At 43.9% G+C, this 17,383-nt stretch overlaps 2 protein-coding genes across 3 annotated transcripts; both read left to right on the top strand.

Annotated features, from left to right (window-relative positions):
* The first annotated feature begins 680 nt into the window (after positions 1-680).
* Positions 681-8,768, top strand: LOC119275192 (valine--tRNA ligase, mitochondrial 1-like). 2 transcript variants are annotated; one of them, XM_037555994.1, is made up of 22 exons: positions 681-799; positions 879-920; positions 1,029-1,085; positions 1,314-1,373; positions 1,451-1,620; positions 1,711-1,783; positions 1,932-1,997; positions 2,101-2,184; positions 2,684-2,761; positions 2,996-3,079; positions 3,187-3,266; positions 3,385-3,442; positions 3,534-3,836; positions 3,946-4,116; positions 4,742-4,932; positions 5,030-5,432; positions 6,535-6,786; positions 6,871-7,371; positions 7,465-7,562; positions 7,856-7,955; positions 8,160-8,305; positions 8,424-8,768. In XM_037555994.1, exons 1-22 carry the CDS (start codon positions 791-793, stop codon positions 8,572-8,574), a joined length of 3,177 nt encoding a protein of 1,058 aa, XP_037411891.1. In that variant the 5' UTR covers positions 681-790; the 3' UTR covers positions 8,575-8,768. The 2 variants fall into 2 exon arrangements, with proteins under 2 accessions (XP_037411891.1, XP_037411890.1); XM_037555993.1 differs by having other exon boundaries at positions 682-799; positions 1,026-1,085.
* Positions 8,769-9,439: 671 nt separating this feature from the next.
* LOC119275191 (E3 ubiquitin-protein ligase At1g63170-like) lies at positions 9,440-13,268 on the top strand. The gene is made up of 5 exons (XM_037555992.1): positions 9,440-9,577; positions 11,098-11,891; positions 12,132-12,257; positions 12,339-12,618; positions 12,740-13,268. Exons 2-5 carry the CDS (start codon positions 11,299-11,301, stop codon positions 12,971-12,973), a joined length of 1,233 nt encoding a protein of 410 aa, XP_037411889.1. The 5' UTR covers positions 9,440-9,577; positions 11,098-11,298; the 3' UTR covers positions 12,974-13,268.
* The last annotated feature ends 4,115 nt before the right edge of the window (positions 13,269-17,383 follow it).

The following is a 17,383-nucleotide window of genomic DNA, read 5'->3' as shown; positions in this document are numbered from 1 at the left end:
CTTCACATAGTGGTGCTTGGGAACGATGGCCGACGAGCAGGATGGCCAACCTGGTGCCTGGGAGGAAGGCTCTTGGTGGAGGTGTAGCGACCGACGTAGATGTTGAGACAATCATAGTTCTCGATGAGGCGTGACCAAGTGAAGTGTCTAGGGGAGCGACCAGGGACTGGGCCTTGATCATGTAGCCATCGATCTTTTCCCTGGCCTCCTCCGCGATGAGGTATCGACGACGTCGATAGGGTCAACGGAGGCATCCTTGGTTCTCGAAAAAAAACCCGGAGGCATCCTTGGATTTGCGCTTCTCCTCTTTCTTCGACTTGGTTAGATTAGAGGCTACGGATGTGATCTCAACCGAGTATAGGACGTGGCCGCAATGGAGTTTAGGTATTAGGGTTTTTGCCAAAGGGGGCCGTGCCTTGGCTGAGAATGGTAAAATTAAAGGCTCAAGGAGGGAGTTGTTTTTTTAAAAAAAAAACTCAAGGAGGAAGGGTTTTATCGGGCTTAGGAACAAGTGCTGCCCTGCTGGGCCAGATATATGGGTTTTCCTAGGCCGCCCCCATCATGGAGAGAACACGGGCCACAAAGCGCGATGGCATCCCGGCCCATCTGATAAACCCACATGTCAGTGTCACACTCGGACACGGTATCCTCTAATCCCTTTCACCATCCTCGAAAACCAAAAGAAATCCCGCAAAACCCTAACCTCTCAGGGACCCTCTGCTCTCGCCGTGCTCCGCAACGTCCAAGCAAGCGCCGGCGGCGCGACCAGCCGACCACCCGATCTCTCACCATGGAGAAGGTAACCCCGCGCTTATCCGCTCCCATCGATGGATCTCTTTGTTCGCGCCTCTGATTCGAGTTTTGCTGGCCTCGTGCAGCCCGCGGCGCAGGCACCGGGGAAGGCGGCTTCAGAGGAGAAGGTTTGTGCGGAAGTTGCAGCGACAGCAGTCCAATTTTGCGCTCTGTTTATTATCACCGGCTCATCCGATTTCTCTGTCTCTCTCTTTTGGAACTGATGCGAGCAGCAGCTTGACGACAAGGAGCTGGAGCTAGAGCGGGAGCGGAAACTGAAGAAAGAGCAGAAGGTATGCTTGGCCGAGACCCGTGACAACTTGCTTTTGCGAATTCCGTCCTTGTGTTGTTGTTCGTTTTGACGTGCATTGGTAATTGGCAACCAGTTCTCCCGAATTAGTTGTGTGGTCATCTGTGAATTGTGCTGATGTTAGAAACTCAGGTTCAGTGCTAAGATAAAATTATTACTCAGTTATGTTTATGGGAAAAGATCGCTTATGGGTCGAGTGTTCTACTTGCAGGCTAGAGAGAAAGAGGAGAAAAAGCTCAAAGCAAAGCAAAAGGAGACTGCTAGGCTCCAGGTTGCAACATTCTTAAATGAGTTTGGTGCTGAAATTGCTTGGTGGAGATGGGTTTGTGCTGATTTCGTCGTCTGTAGGCTCAAGCAACTTCGGATGGACCTAAGAAAAGTGAGAAGAAGCAAAAGAAGAAGGCTGCGGGGGATGAAAACCCTGAGGATTTCATTGACCCTGAGACCCCTAGTGGGGAGAAGAAATCGCTTGCACCTCAAATGGCTAAGCAGTATAGCCCAAGCGCAGTTGAAAAATCGTAAGATGCTAGTCTGCCTATCTCGTATTTGTAATTCATAGCATCTGAAACGCATAGCTGAACTGAATTCCTTTTTCCCCCACAATGTAGGTGGTACTCCTGGTGGGAGTCAGCAGGATATTTTGGGGCAGACCCTGCAAGCACAAAACCACCTTTTGTTATAGTAAGTGACCCACTTCTTATGAGCTTCATGCAAGATGTGCACTGGGAGCTGGGGTAGCATACTGTCATCTTATGGGATCACTAGTGTTTCTGTACAAATGTGGATTTGGATTTCCTTCCAGCAAAAGTGCTAAGTTATTTCATTTCAGGTTCTACCACCTCCGAATGTGACTGGAGCGCTTCATATTGGTCATGCACTTACAGTGGCTATAGAGGTGTAAATTTTATGCTTGCAGAGATGTGAGACCTATTTGCCATTCCCTGCTCATTCACGAGACATTTTAAGCTCTTTGCTTTTATTTTGTTTCAACAATGCAGGACGCTATGATAAGGTGGAGGAGAATGTCGGGATATAATGCTCTGTGGGTCCCAGGAGTGGACCATGCTGGCATTGCTACACAGGTCTGTATCTTGGACTTGATTTAGTTCATCTTGTGAATGACATACACATATAGTACAGTTGAGTTACTCATATCTTCTTTGGTGGCACTTGTTGTCACTCAACTTATGAAAAAAAAAATACCATGTCTGTTGTTCGTGTGCCACCACTAAAATAAAGCTGCCAACAGGGGTTCTAGGCCCTGTTAGTATATGTAATGTTTGTAATATTGGCAAAAATATTTGGAACACTATTTCCAAAGACCAGATGTTTCTTACCGTGTTACTGCCTTACTGGTAGACTTGCCAATTTTGCATGCACCTAAGTAGAAGAAATGGCCACATGGATATTTTAGTTTTGGCAGAATGATGTAGTTTCTCTTTATCAGACTTTCTTTTTCCCTTTTAGCAAATGAAACTAAATCTTGTATGGTGTTGCCAAATGTAGTTATTTTGTATTGACTTAACCTGCAATATATTCTACACCCTATGTTTGATTTAATAATCTGTTCTCCTAAGCCAGGTTGTAGTGGAAAAGAAGCTAATGCGTGAAAGGAAGCTGACAAGGCATGACATAGGCCGTGACAAATTTATATCTGAAGTAAGCACCTATTCCCCTTAATACATGATTATGTTTGTTGTTCATCTTCTCCTGTGTCAGATCATAATTCATTTAATCATCACCTTTATACTATGGAATATTAATAATTGGGCTCAATATCCGATGTAGTCATGAAAATCGCAGTGAGCATAGCTTCACACTGGGCTTAATTTGGTTCCATTGTGGTAATCATTTTTTTGCTTATTCTATTTTTTGTCATCATCTTTTGGTCAGGTTCTGAAATGGAAAGATCAGTATGGTGGTACCATACTGGGTCAATTACGTAGGCTTGGGGCTTCGCTTGATTGGTCCCGTGAGGTAAAATTCCTGTTTTCTTTAGTTGAGAAAAAAACACATGCACTTGTTTTTTTACTCTTATATTTCTTACTCTGAAATTACCAACTTGATCTTAACTCGTGTATCAGTGTTTCACAATGGATGATCAACGATCGAAAGCTGTAACCGAAGCATTTGTTAGGTTGCACAAAGATGGCCTAATTTATAGGTTAGTTTCCTCTCCTTCTGTTGCTGTAAGTGTTAACATATTTTTAACTATCATCTCTATGTCATTCAATGACCGACCTAGTTTTCTTCCCTCTTATGTATGATTTGGTCCTTTACAGGGACTACCGCCTTGTGAATTGGGACTGCACACTTTTAACAGCAATATCTGACATAGAGGTTAATAAAGCTTATTATATTGTCTACACTGTACAATTTGATTCCAACCCATGACTAAGATCAACTTCTTTATTAAAAATGCTGTTCTCAGGTGGATCATCTAGAGCTTAAAGAGGAAACTATGCTGAAGGTCCCTGGTTATAGTAGTCCTGTACAGTTTGGTGTGTTGATATCCTTTGCCTATCCTCTTGAAGAAGGACTAGGTGAAATTATTGTCGCAACAACAAGAATTGAAACAATGCTCGGTGATACGGCAATAGCTGTTCATCCTGAGGATAAAAGGTATAAGCATCTGCATGGAAAGCATGCCATTCACCCGTTCAATGGCCGAAAACTCAAAATAATCTGCGATGCTGTGTTAGTGGATCCCACTTTTGGTACTGGGGCTGTCAAGGTATGTTATAATGGCCGAAAACTAAATTTATTTTTATTTCAGTTTACCTAGTCTGCATATACCCCCCCCCCCCCTTCTCAGCTTTTATTGTTGTGTGCTCGTTTTGCAGATTACACCTGCCCATGACCCAAATGACTTTGAGGTTGGAAAACGACACAACCTAGAGTTCATCAATATCTTCACAGATGATGGGAAGATAAACAGCAATGGAGGTGCACAATTTGAAGGAATGCCAAGATTTGCTGCTCGGGTTGCAGTTATTGATGCACTGAAAGAAAAGGTATTACTGGTTTCATTTAGCTATTGGTGCATAACGTTTATGATGTAGTATTTGAAGAATGATTGTTGGGTTATTGCGCTGGATTAGTATAAATTTAGGTGATGTCATACAAAGAGAGACTATACAGAGAAATATCATGAACTATGTAATGTAATATTCACATTTCTATTTTGCTAACACTTACTACAAATTGGAACTTGCTAGCCTTAAGCAATATTGATTCTTGTATAAACATTTCTACCTCTTACATGGTTGTCCTTCACTCGATCTGATTAATCTAGTTAATGAGTCTCTCAGTACAGCGTTCTTTTTATGAGAAATATGTGTTTTGGTAGTTTATGTATATGTTGCTTCAAGGCTTCTTCATGTTATCCCATTTTGTTTGGGTATCCATCGCAACGAATTCTCATTTCTTATTAGAAATATAATTTGCATGCCTGTGGAATCAAGTGACCAACTATTTACCTTTACTAATCACTTTAGCTGATCTTTTTTTTTTTGCCTTTTCCAATTTATTTCATTTGGATTTAGTTAAGTACTCCCTCCATTCAGAAAGACTTATATTTAGGAACAGAGGGAGTAGTCTTGAGTTTTGGACTAACAATGTTTAATTCTGCCAATTAAGGGGTTGTACAAGGACACAAAAAAGAATGAAATGAATTTGGGCATTTGTTCAAGAAGTAATGATGTGGTGGAACCTATGATAAAGCCTCAATGGTTTGTTAATTGCCATACAATGGCAAAGGCAGGTCTTGATGCTGTAAGATCCAAAAAAATTGAGATTATTCCGCAACAATATGAACAAGACTGGTACAGGTATCTTCTTTTGCCTAGTTATAAGTGCCACTTCTTGTCGACTTCAGGTGAAAGTAATGAAATATCAAGAAACATGATCCATCCACCATTCTTGCAGATGGCTTGAAAACATACGCGATTGGTGTGTTTCAAGACAACTCTGGTGGGGACATCGTGTACCTGCGTGGTATGTGACACTAGAAGACGAGCAATTGAATGATCTGGGATCAAACAATGACCGTTGGATAGTCGCAAGGAATGAATGTGATGCAATGCTTGAGGCACAGAAAAAGTATCCGGGGAAGAAATTCCAGTTAAATCAAGATCCTGACGTTTTGGATACTTGGTTTTCATCTGGTCTCTTCCCATTGACAGTGCTTGGTTGGCCAGATGATACTGCTGATCTTCGTGCTTTCTACCCTACTTCAGTACTTGAAACTGGACTTGATATTCTCTTCTTCTGGGTGGCACGTATGGTGATGATGGGTATGCAACTTGGTGGTGATGTGCCATTTCAGAAGGTAATGACACAAATGTTTTTCTCTGTCAATTAAACTGTATTCTGCAGTTCTAATAATCCATTATACATAAATAATCTAATTCCTTGTGCGCGCTCTTTAGCTTATAGCTACCTCTTCTGTAACAGTAGCTATGTCCAAATGTCCCGAAAGTGAAGCAATCTACATTTAATAGTGGCAGTGCATAACCACCATTGTTTCACAAAATCATGCATTATGAATTCTGACATTTGCTGAATGGATTAATGAAGAGAAGCTTGGGGTATCCAGCGCAGGCCTCCAGAAGCTCCAGTGCATAGCGGATGGCTAAAGCGTGCGGAGAATGTCAAGAGAGGGCGGGGTAGACCGAATTTGACATGGGAGGAGTCCGTTAAGAGAGACCTGAAGGATTGGGGTATCACCGAAGAGCTAGCTATGGACAGGGGTGCATGGAAGCTTGCTATCCATGTGCCAGAGCCATGAGTTGGTTGCGAGATCTTATGGGTTTCACCTCTAGCCTACCCCAACTTGCTTGGGACTAAAGGCTTTGTTGTTGTTGTTGTTGTTGTTGCTGAATGGATTAATGAGGTTGTCCATTTTGCACTATTTGCTGCTCTGCCATTTGCCTCTACATGCCATTCCAGTGTTGTCCTGATTGAACTCTGAAGATACACGTCAATCTACCTTAAACCTTGGTAGTTGGAGTATGTGGATGTTACAGACAAGGTTCAGTTCAAAAAATGAGAGCGTAATTGTTTGACAATATAGTGCCCTATAAGTTTTCCAGACTTCTGCCCTTTTTCAATTATTATTCCGCGATCTGTCATTTGTGTCAACGGGTCATCTTCCTGCATGAACTCTGTTCTTAGTTACTTTTGAATACAAGTTACATTTCTGTCATCATCGTCTTTTGTCATATTGTACTGTGTGCTTGATTGAGACTATCATGTAGTGTTAAATGCTTAAACTTATTAACTTACCCTTTTCTTTTCTGGATGGAAGGTGCTTCTCTTTAAATTCCGAAACTACTTATTTAACCAACCATATTGAGCTTCAACTCTTTTCTAGCTGAAGATATGCTTTAATTGTCTCACATACTGAGTCATGATTGCACCCTCTTTTGCAGGTGTATCTGCATCCTATGATCCGTGATGCACATGGCCGCAAAATGTCCAAGTCACTTGGTAATGTTGTTGATCCCCTCGAGGTGATAAACGGTACGACACTTGAAGATCTCCTCAAACGTTTGGAAGAAGGCAACCTGGATCCAAATGAGTTAAGTGTTGCAAGAGAAGGGAAGAAGAAAGATTTTCCTGATGGCATTGCTGAATGTGGCACTGATGCACTCCGTTTCGCACTGATTTCTTACACTTCTCAGGTTATAGTCAGACCCATTTGAGTTTCTGTTGTAGTATTATAAGCTTCCAATTCATCTTTTTATAGAATCTCTCTTGTTTTGCAGTCTGACAAGATAAATCTTGATATCAAGAGGGTTGTTGGATATCGCCAGTGGTGCAATAAATTGTGGAATGCCATTCGTTTTGCAATGGGCAAGCTTGGTGATCATTATACTCCACCAGCAACCATTGTTGTGTCTTCAATGCCCCCGGTCTGCAAATGGATACTCTCGGTACTTAACAAGGCTATTGGCAAGACTGTGACCTCGTTAGAAGCATACAAGTTCGCCGATGCAACATCTGCTATTTACTCATGGTGGCAATACCAGCTATGTGATGTATTTATAGAAGCTGTAAAACCTTACTTCTTCAATGACTCTCAAGAGTTCGATTCAGCAAGAGCTGCTTGTAGAGATGCCCTATGGGTTTGCCTCGACAATGGTTTGCGTCTGCTCCACCCATTCATGCCTTATGTAACAGAAGAACTCTGGCAGCGTCTTCCTCAGCCCAAAGATTCTTGCAGAAAAAATTCCATTATGATATCAGAATATCCATCTGTTGTTAAGGTAATACTCATGTCTAACGGAAGACTTTAAATACAGAGAACTTCATGTGGCAATATCCTTTTCTTAGTGGAAAACAATTGTTCTTTATCACAGGAATGGGCAGATGATAAACTTGAAAGTGAATTTGGTATTATCTTGGATACTGTGAACAAACTAAGATCTCTGAAGCCACCGACAGATACAAATGAAAGGTGTGTATATATGGTCATGTACCTGGGCTTTGTGTTCACAATCTACTGTGCATGATATACTCCCTCCGTTCCTAAATGTAAGTCTTTTTAGAGATTTCACTACAAACTACATACGGACGTATATGGACATATTTTAGAGTGTAGATTCACTCATTTTGATCCGTATCTAGTCCATAGTGAAATCTCTAAAAAGACTTATATTTAGGAACGGAGGGAGTATATGGTTGCTTAATTCTTGTTCTACAGTTGGCTTGCCAAATAGACATCTTATTTCTCATCTTTTTCATGAACAGGCGACCTGCTTTTGCACTTTGTCGAGGCGAAGATATTGCTGCCACTGTTCAGTGCTATCAATCTCTAGTGGTGTCTCTTTCTTCTGTATCGTCACTTAAGGTTTTGCCTTGCATTTCCTTAGCTGTATTATGTGTTTTATTATCTGAAAACTTCCTTTACGGATCTGATGTTTTGCTAAAACCTGGAGTGGAGCATATCATCTCAAGTGACTGTCTGTCGCAGAATAATCAATTTTCGTAGTTGTTTTTATCCTTTTTCATCTGTTTGATGAAAAACACTGATTTGATGTTGGACAATTTCCAGATCCTGGCAGAGAGTGACGAAACTCCACCTGACTGTTCGACTGCTGTTGTCAACAAAGATCTGTCCGTATACCTTCAGCTTCAAGGAGCTCTAAATGCGGAAGCGGAGCTCGAAAAGCTTAGGAAAAAGAGGGATGAAATCCAAAAGTAAGCTTGATATGCCATCTAATTGTTCTCTCCCGCTAAAGATCCGCATGTATGGTTGTCGTTGTTAATCCCACTGTCTCACCTGTAACATGGTTTCTTGTTATCCATACGCGCGCAGGCTACAGCATGCCCTGTCTCAGAAGATGGAAGCGTCCGGTTACAGAGAGAAGGCTCCGCCCAGTGTCCAAGAGGAGGACATGAGGAAGCTCACCGCCTTTTTCGAGCAATTGCGTGTCATCGGTGAAGCTGAGAAGAAACTAGATGCATAAACTGGCTATGCTTTTGAGTTGGCTCTCTGTTTCTATTGGGAACTACTGGCATTTTTGTTTGAAGTTGATACTGCATTGGTTTTTATAGAAAATTCAAAATGGGACAATGAAACTCCAGTTTCTCACAATTGCCTTACGTTTGTAAATGATGTTGATCCGTGAGTGCGAGTACAAGTGACTTACTTTTTCAGTGCTCAAGCCCTTTAGTTTTTTTTTTTTTTTTTTGCAAAGTTATGCACTCAGTTTGAACTTGCCTGTTTTTTTAGTTGAGCTTGTCTGTTCTATACATGGGTGGGAAGAGTAGAAAGGGCGGCAATATGCAGCAGGAACGCAAAACCACATTTTGTGAGAGGGAAAATGTATTTATGTACTGTACTTATAATCATCAGGATTTAATGACATAACAAATGTATACTTCTTAGAAAAGCTAAGCAATTTTAAAGATTTATTAACTAGTCACCCCTAAAAATAGAACAATCGCACGCTTGAAATGTGCGCTTGCTATATTTGTGAGACGGAAAATGTGTTTTGCAGCAGCCATGTACCTGTTTTACCTAACATTAGTCGAAGGAGAAGAAAGCTTTTTATTGCTAATAAAAAATGCTTAATAATCCTTCGCCCCTACTGTTACTCTACCTAATCCCACACGGTTTTTACGAGGAAAACGACTCCGTTTTCAAACAAAGAAGTTTCTAATCCTGCACGCGCCAACGGCCTACCCGCCCGCCTCCCCCCGGCCGTCCGATCCCGCCCCGCTGGCCGCACCAGCGGCCACGATGCGTTTCGTCCGTAATTACCGAGCTGCCCCCGCTTGACCCCCGCTTGACCTGTTCGTCCCTGACCGCTGACCTACATAAGGCAAAGCACCGACGGAGCAGACAAAAATGGAGGAGAGAGGATAAAATTTTCCGCCAGGAGCGCGACGACGACGACGACAAGAGGAGGACGAGGCCTATAGCTCCAAGCTTCGGCTCACGCCCCGCCCCTTCCCCCGCCCTGCCCGGTACGTGCGTCCCTTCCCTTCCTCGCTCCGGGATCGGGCGGGCGGCGCCGGTCGCCTCCGGGTTCGCCGGCTCGATTGAAATCGGCTGCGAGCTGCCGGGCTGCTCCTGTCGGCGTGTTCGTGCAGGGTATCGGATTCTCGTAGCCACGTACGTACGTAATATGCTGGGTTGAGACGGCGTGAGTAATATGCCCGTTGGATTTGGTTTCCCTGTAGCTGCTGTTCTCCACATGCTTTTTTTTTTTTTTGAAACGACAAACGACACCGGTGATTTGGCGGCGTTGACGATTAGGAGGAGCGTTTCTCTTGTTTCCTTCCGTTGAACTACTAGTATTTTGTGGCGCCGTTTGAACTAGTATAGTATTTGGGGCCTGCCAGAATTGGTCTTTGTTTCTGGTGCTGGTAGGTGTATTAGTCACATTGGGTCGGCTAATCCAATGCATGCCACTTGAAAAACAATTGGTTTTCCCTTCTGAATTTTGGTTAGCCTGTTTGTCATGATTGGTCTGTGGTCAAGCTCTAGGATTGCATGCAAATTTGCCAAATATTTGGAAAAAAAGAATTGAAATTTTGGATGGTAAACGAGGCTTGCCTTGCACAAATGCTCTGGTGCTTTGCGATCTTCCATAAGTCAGATGTAATCCTGTCGAATGATATATGATGTCTTGCCACATACAAAGACTGCCTTGCTCCCATCGTCGGGATTGGGGGTGGTTCTGTTTGCCTCCGAGTTTGCCGGTTTGCGTTCAGGGTTTGCTGGTTCGATTGAATCGCTGTGATCTACCGGGTTGATCTTGTGGTTGTGTTCATGCCGAATATTGGATTTTCTTAGCCACATTGTTGGGTTGAGATGGATGCTCCTTCTATGACTATGAGTAATGCCCGTTGGATTTGGTTTCCCTGGTGCTGCTGCTCTCCATGCGTATCGGACAGCCAGGTGAATTGAGGGAATGGTGAGCGTTGATCATTAGGAGGGGCATTATTGCAGCATTTTTTTTTGTTTCCTCCGTTTTCATTGTAATGCTGATTTGAGCTAAATGTGTTGACGCGGCGTTTGAACTAGTATCTTGGTCTGCCACAATTGATCTTTGTTTCTAGGGTTGGTAGATGTTACATTGGACCCACTAATCCTATCGTTCCTAAGTTCCTACTCGTTGCATGCCACTGGGAAAAGGCATTCACTTCTGGCGTGCCTTCGGAATGTAGATTGATCCTTTTCTCTTCCTTGCATAATTGGTTTGTGGTCAAGCTGTAGGATTGCAGAATACAGTTGATGAAAAGGTTGATTCTATAATGCCAAAATTTGCAACATTACATTGGAATTGGGGATGGTAAATGAGGCTTACCTTACACACTAAATATGATCATTGTAATCTTTCATAAAGTCAGGCTATGGCCTTTCCTTCAAGTGCAATCGTGTCTATTAAATATGATGTCTTACCTTATACAAAGGCTTTCATAATTTAGTGACACAGATTTGCAGTGAACTGAAGTTTCCAATTAACTTTCCTTTCCTTCAGGTACACTAAAAGTCACCTGAAGGTCGTGTAGGGGGGAAACACATCGCGGTTCAGAGTGTGTGAGAAAGATATAGAGCATTCTGTCGGAAACTGCTGCATACCAAGGAAAATGTCAAGCTAAGGTGCTGGCTTGGTTTCCAGTTTACAGCCGCTCCTGCTGAATCGCAGTGTGAAGGTGCACCAGATTAGCATCCTTTACTGATGGATCACCCTGGAAATGTCACTCGTCATGATCACACAATCGACATACCAAGGAATGATCTGACGTCGCCATCAACATCCCGTCCGGACAATCATAATCACTTGGATGAGTTGAACCGCAACAGAGGTCCTTCAAATGAAGTTCCTCCTGTCCCAGAAAGTTCTGGCACAACCGGTATGCCTGACTTTCGAAGCGCATCTTTCGTGAGAAGGGATCAAGTCAATCGTCAGCAGAATCCTCTGAATTCTGGCTTATGGATCTCAATCGAGCTTATTGTAAATGTTAGTCAGATTATAGCAGCTGTTACTGTCCTGTCGGTATCAAGGAATGAGCATCCACGCGCTCCACTGTTTGAGTGGGTTGTTGGCTATATAATAGGCTGTGTTGCTACTATTCCACATCTTTATTGGCGCTATCTCCATCGCAATTGCCAGAACATCGAGCAAGAACCATCAGCCCAGGGTTCATCTCAAAGGAACATATCCGAGTCTGATTCTTTTGCATCAATTTCATCTGCACATGCATCAGAAGCTGTAAACGAAGATAACAATACTGGAGTCCCAAGAAACAATTTCCCGATTGCAAGTCCAAGGTAACATTTTCTTCCCCTGTGAAAAAAAGAACATTCTCTTCGACTGAACCACCTCCAAGAGCAGTTTAGCTATGACGATTTGGCTGCTTCTGCATAACTAATAATGAGAGTAAACATTAGATCTTTCAGGAATGCCCAATACATTAGATCATTTTACTCTGCCCCCTGGATGAGATGCAACGTTTTGACTTCTTCCTGATGTTTAAAGTTACGAAGTAACAAGATACTTTTTACTTGTAGGGTCTACGCATTGGTTGCGTGCTTGAAGTTGGCCTTGGATTGTTTCTTTGCCGTGTGGTTTGTTGTGGGGAATGTGTGGATATTCGGTGGCCGCTCTTCCGTCCATGACGCTCCTAACTTGTACAGGTGTGTGTTGCTAGGTGCTGTGCGTGGCACGTTCCTTTCACCTCGGAATACCTTGCTTATTTGGTTGTAATCATTTTTCAGGCTGTGTATAGTGTTCCTTGCATTCGGCTTCATCGGCTATGCACTGCCATTCATCCTGTGCACGATGATATGCTGTTGCCTGCCCTGCATAATCTCCATGGTAGGCTTCCACGAGGATCTGGATATGAACAAAGGCGCTACCGCGGAAGTAATCAACACGCTGGTGGCGTACAAGTACAAGTCGATGAGGATCCGCGATGGAGGAGAAGTGGGGGAAGACAATGGCGGGGTTCTGGCATCTGGGACCGACAAGGAGCGGACTATCTCCGCGGAAGACGCCGTGAGTTTCCCACCCGTTTTCCATTTCACACTTATCAAGTGTGGAATCTTTTGCTCATGCATACACATTTGTGGCACGTTGCGTGATTAGCTGACACCTGCGAACCTCTGGGCTCTTTCAGGTTTGCTGCATCTGTTTATCAAGGTTCTCAAACAACGAAGATCTGCGAGAGCTTCCCTGCGGGCACGTCTTCCACATGGAGTGCATCGACAAGTGGCTCAAGATCAACGCGCTGTGCCCTCTTTGCAAGTCCGAGCTGGGCGGCTCAACGGCGGCGTCTTCCGAGGCTGGCCCCGAGGGCCAACACCAACAGAATGAAAACAGGGAAAGAGGCGACGTCGAGTCACAGCGGTAGCTGTTCTTCTGCTTCGTCCCATGAGCATGGGCATGAGGATGGATGGAACACGCTATAAGTAGGACGCAAGTCCATTTCTCCCATTCTGGCGGAATTGTCTCGTATATATTGTAAATACTCACACCTGCTTAGCTAGTGATTATACTCAGTATTTGTCAAATGTGGCATTCACCAGAAACAGTGGTTGGAGCATTGGAATTGTGTCCAAACCATGCAGAAATTGAACTGTTTCATGTGAAATTCCAAAGCAGAAAGCTCATGATCCTGTAACTGATTAATGCTGCACTTGAGTCCATTCGAGAGTCTCATTTTTTTTGCGGGGAAATACTTTGTATTACTCAAATATCTGGGCTACATTCCTCGTTACAGCGATTTACGACCACATCTGGTCTAGAGTCTAGACCCTAACCAAACACATCTGGTCTAGACCCTAACCAAACGATAGTGCGTTTCTGACATCTACCTCTGTCCGGGTTTATTGGACCCCCTCGTATTTTGGATCAAATTTTGACCATCTATAAAACTAACAAATTATAAATTATATGATAGTATATTGTTGGATTCATATTTGAAAGAGCTTTCCCTAATGTACTTGTTGTGACATATAATTTTTAATTTATTAGTTAACTTTATGGTCAAACTTTAGCCTGAAATAAGAGGGGTCTAATAAATCCGGACGGAGGTAGTATGGAAGTTCACCAACAAACGGCTTACATGATTTGAGGTCGACGCACATGAGTAATATAAGTATTTCGTTCCTCCAGCTTCACTTTTATTTCATCCACCATGCAAGTGTATGTTGATCTATCAGTGTCGCTGGCCTTTAGAAGATTAAATGCTTCCAAACAATCCATCTCCACCAGAATTGAGAAATTACCCAGACTTAAACCACGTACGAGTAGCCTCCATAGACCCCACCTGAACCACACTTGGTCAGGCCTCTTTTTTTGTTCTATACCTAATGACAACTCTCTTGTACATTCTTTATCTATAATGCAAAGGCAGAGCACCTGCCATTCGTCCTCAAAAGAAGAAAAACCACTCCACTGAAGGCTAGGGATAAACCCTCATCCAGCGCAGCTAACTGAGCTCGTAGTGCATTCCACGCCCTCCGGTGTGTTTTCCTCTCCCCTTTCCCAAAAGCCTACCACTAATTGTGGATCATTTGATTGAGGTCATCACACAAACCGAAGGGGAGTTTAACTTTAAACACACTCATTAGATAGGCAGGGATTGGCTGTGCAATAGATTTGATTAGCGCTTTTTTGGTGAGCTTCACCTGCAAATTCTACAACTTTCCTTTCACCAAGTGGCCATCCGGGGTTGGCAACCCCAAGCACCTTTCCTCAAATCCTGCAACTTCAATTTGTAAGGCTGCTCGAACAGCTTTCTGGTCTGCCCAAGGGCAAGATTCCCCAAACAAAATGGAGCACTTGCTTGGGTTTATCAAATTGTCTAGTAGCTTCGGCATAAGTATTAAGGATACCTCTGACTCTGAGAGCCCGCGTTTGATTTTCCTAGGAAAAAAATAGGAGGATGTCATCTGTAAAAAAAAAAGTGAGGAGTTCCTAGTGCTCTTCGATGTGCCTTCGCCGGTGAAAAGTTATTCAAGACGTCTCTTTGTTGATAAATGCATAAAGGCCATGACTGAAAAAGGAGAAGCAAATACGGGAAAGTGGATCACCTCGTCAAAGCCCATGCGATGGTGCAAATAAATTCGAGGTTGTTCCATTATATTTTATATATGGAGTATCTCGCAGTGATGACACATGTCAAGATCCAGTCAATCCGAGCGAAGCCAGTCTTTTGCAGCATCTGCTTAAGGTACTCCATGTCCATCCGGTCATAATCCTTTGATAGGATCAAGCTTATAGGCACAAAAACCTTTTCTCGATACGATGAACGCACCCAAAAGCAGCGTTAGCATTATCAGTGATCATCCTGGCTGGGGTGAGCACAAGGGACTGCATAATGTGTAAATCCCAGTGTGAGTATGAGCATTCGAGAGTCATACCGATTCCTACTAGAAGGCTAGCTACAATCATTCATTCGTTGGGCGAGTGCGAGGAACGGGACGATGTGTAAAATCCACACGTTTATATTGTATTCAGCACACATGCAGTTGCAGATCCAACAACCTGCGTTGTCCTCCTCCTCCTACGACGTACGTAGTATGAGCTGCAAAGCGTTATTCATTGACCGCATTATTGAAACCAAACAGAGAGTCTGGTGGCCGTTCCATCGTCTTCTCCCCAAACATAGGGAGGGAGAGAGAGAGGGAGAGGGGAAGATCTGCAATTATTGGCCAAGTGCTGTTCTTTTTTTCTTTCTGTTTTGGTTTGCTCCGATCGACGCTGCGCAGACAGCACAGCTGGCGCCGATCGGCAGCCACTCCCGGCGTCCGTTCCTCCTCTCTAACATCTCTCTCGCCCTCGCGCCGTGTCAAATTTTGCTGGCGGAAGCGTCCATCCCATCCCATACGCGAGTGCAGTTAGGTTCGTGAGGGACAAACCCACGAGGGCCAGTGGGCAACCCCCGTACGTGCGTGGACTGGCTGTCTGCCTGAACGCCGAGAGCTACGTGTGTGCATTGGCCGATCCTAGTCAGTGTTATCATCTCATCTATCTGTAGTGTCGACGCCATGGACCACCTCGGTATTAGCCCTAGTGTACGTGTCTCTGTGTGTGTGTTTGAGGAGAAAATGCATGCACGAGGGACAAGGACGCCGCGCGGAGCGTACGCGTATGAACGTAGCGGCGTGGGCGCGCGCCCACAGTGAGGCGATGAGGGGAAAGGGACGCGCGTGCGGTGCGGGAACGTGGTGTGTCCGGAGCTCGCGGAGGAGGAAGACGACGGCCCGTCCGCTGCGCGTACGTTCGTGGGCGCGATGGCATCGTACGTGTGCCCGTGCGCGCAGGCGAGCGTGGACGCCGACGGAGAGGTGGTGGACGCGGGATGGCCGTGGGGCTATCCTGGAAGAACACCGGCCGGCCGGCCTTCCATCGATGCACCGTCGGTGGGCCGTGCGCGTGCGATCGAGCTTCCCAGTTCCGACGCAGCTCGACCGGTCCGAACGCAATTGATATCTTCTTGATATTAATATATTTTCTTTAACACAAAAAATAAAAAATAATTATGAGATTCGGTGGTTTGTTTTGGAGATACAGTCGCCAGAGGGTGGCCTTGGGTTTTTTATATTTGTTCTTTGCAGGCCGGTTTATTTGATGCCAATATATGGTTGTGTGCATCATCTGATGCAAATGATGAGGGTCTTTTTCTTTTTTTAGAAAAACTGATCCCATGGAGTCAGTTTACCATTTCACCCCTTGCTTGCTTTGTCATTGCTCTCATTGTGCCGCACATCGCAAACCAAATATCGATTGTGGAAAGTGCTCGTGAGTCCTGTGTTATGCAAAAGCTATAGAAACATATGGCAAATTGGATGTTGGTTATGAGGACGTGTATGTCCAAATTGCTCTTGAGAACGGAGCCGAGGGACTGAATGCACATGTTGTACCATGATAACTGTCTCACTATATTGAGTTAGCCGTGAATGATCATCTTGTAGCTAAACCTTTTAATTGATTGATTAATCAATATTTGTCATTTTGCCGGGTTCAAATAGAATACCAAAGTACCATTTAAACTTTGGTATCGACCACAACATTCATAAGTGAACACCATTTTTGTAGCGCCTCACCAAGGTCATGCATGTCAAAGGTCGAGGCTGGAGGAGCAGGGTGACGATCAGCCACTGGTCAACACCCCAAGCTAGAGAAGCATAAGGAGCCTAGAGCTTGTGTGGATCAACGGCCAGAGGTGGAGGAGAAAATAATGACCGATTGTCAATGCTGGAGCTCTACCAATATAGCAGGGCAACGAATTTGTTGAGGGTTGTGTTGTAGAGAAGAAAAACACAATAATGACGAGTAACATGAAGGAGGCAACAACAGTCGACAACGAGCGGATAAGCTTGTGTCTCGACTCTCACAAAGAAAAGGCCTATGAAAACCCTAGTCACCAGAGTGGAGCGAAGGACTAGGATGGATGGCATAACTTCTTTTATTTGAATTGATTGGAGGTGGGCAAATAACCAATAATATTAAGTAGCAAATTCAGATAAGTTTCTCCAGAACAGATAGGTTTTGTGACCTGCTTATAGGATAGTATACTGTGCATTTTAGTGTCCAGTTGAGCTCACGTCTTAGGTTGGTCATAATAGAGGCATGTCGGATATTAGTATCACGCATATAGATATGATACTAACGTATGTATGATATTTACCTTTATTGTACATAGCACAATATGTTGATACTTTAGGTGTCTAAATTATTGTTTTGAATGATCCATAGTAGTCCATCTTTTCTAAATTAATGTCATGTCATGCTAACATTGCAAGAGATTTATAAA

This window comes from Triticum dicoccoides, chromosome 3B (assembly GCF_002162155.2).
Source record: "Triticum dicoccoides isolate Atlit2015 ecotype Zavitan chromosome 3B, WEW_v2.0, whole genome shotgun sequence".
Lineage (NCBI taxonomy): Eukaryota > Viridiplantae > Streptophyta > Magnoliopsida > Poales > Poaceae > Triticum > Triticum dicoccoides.
The sequence above is the reverse complement of the archived record's forward strand: the minus strand, read 5'-3'. Positions and strand labels throughout refer to the sequence as shown.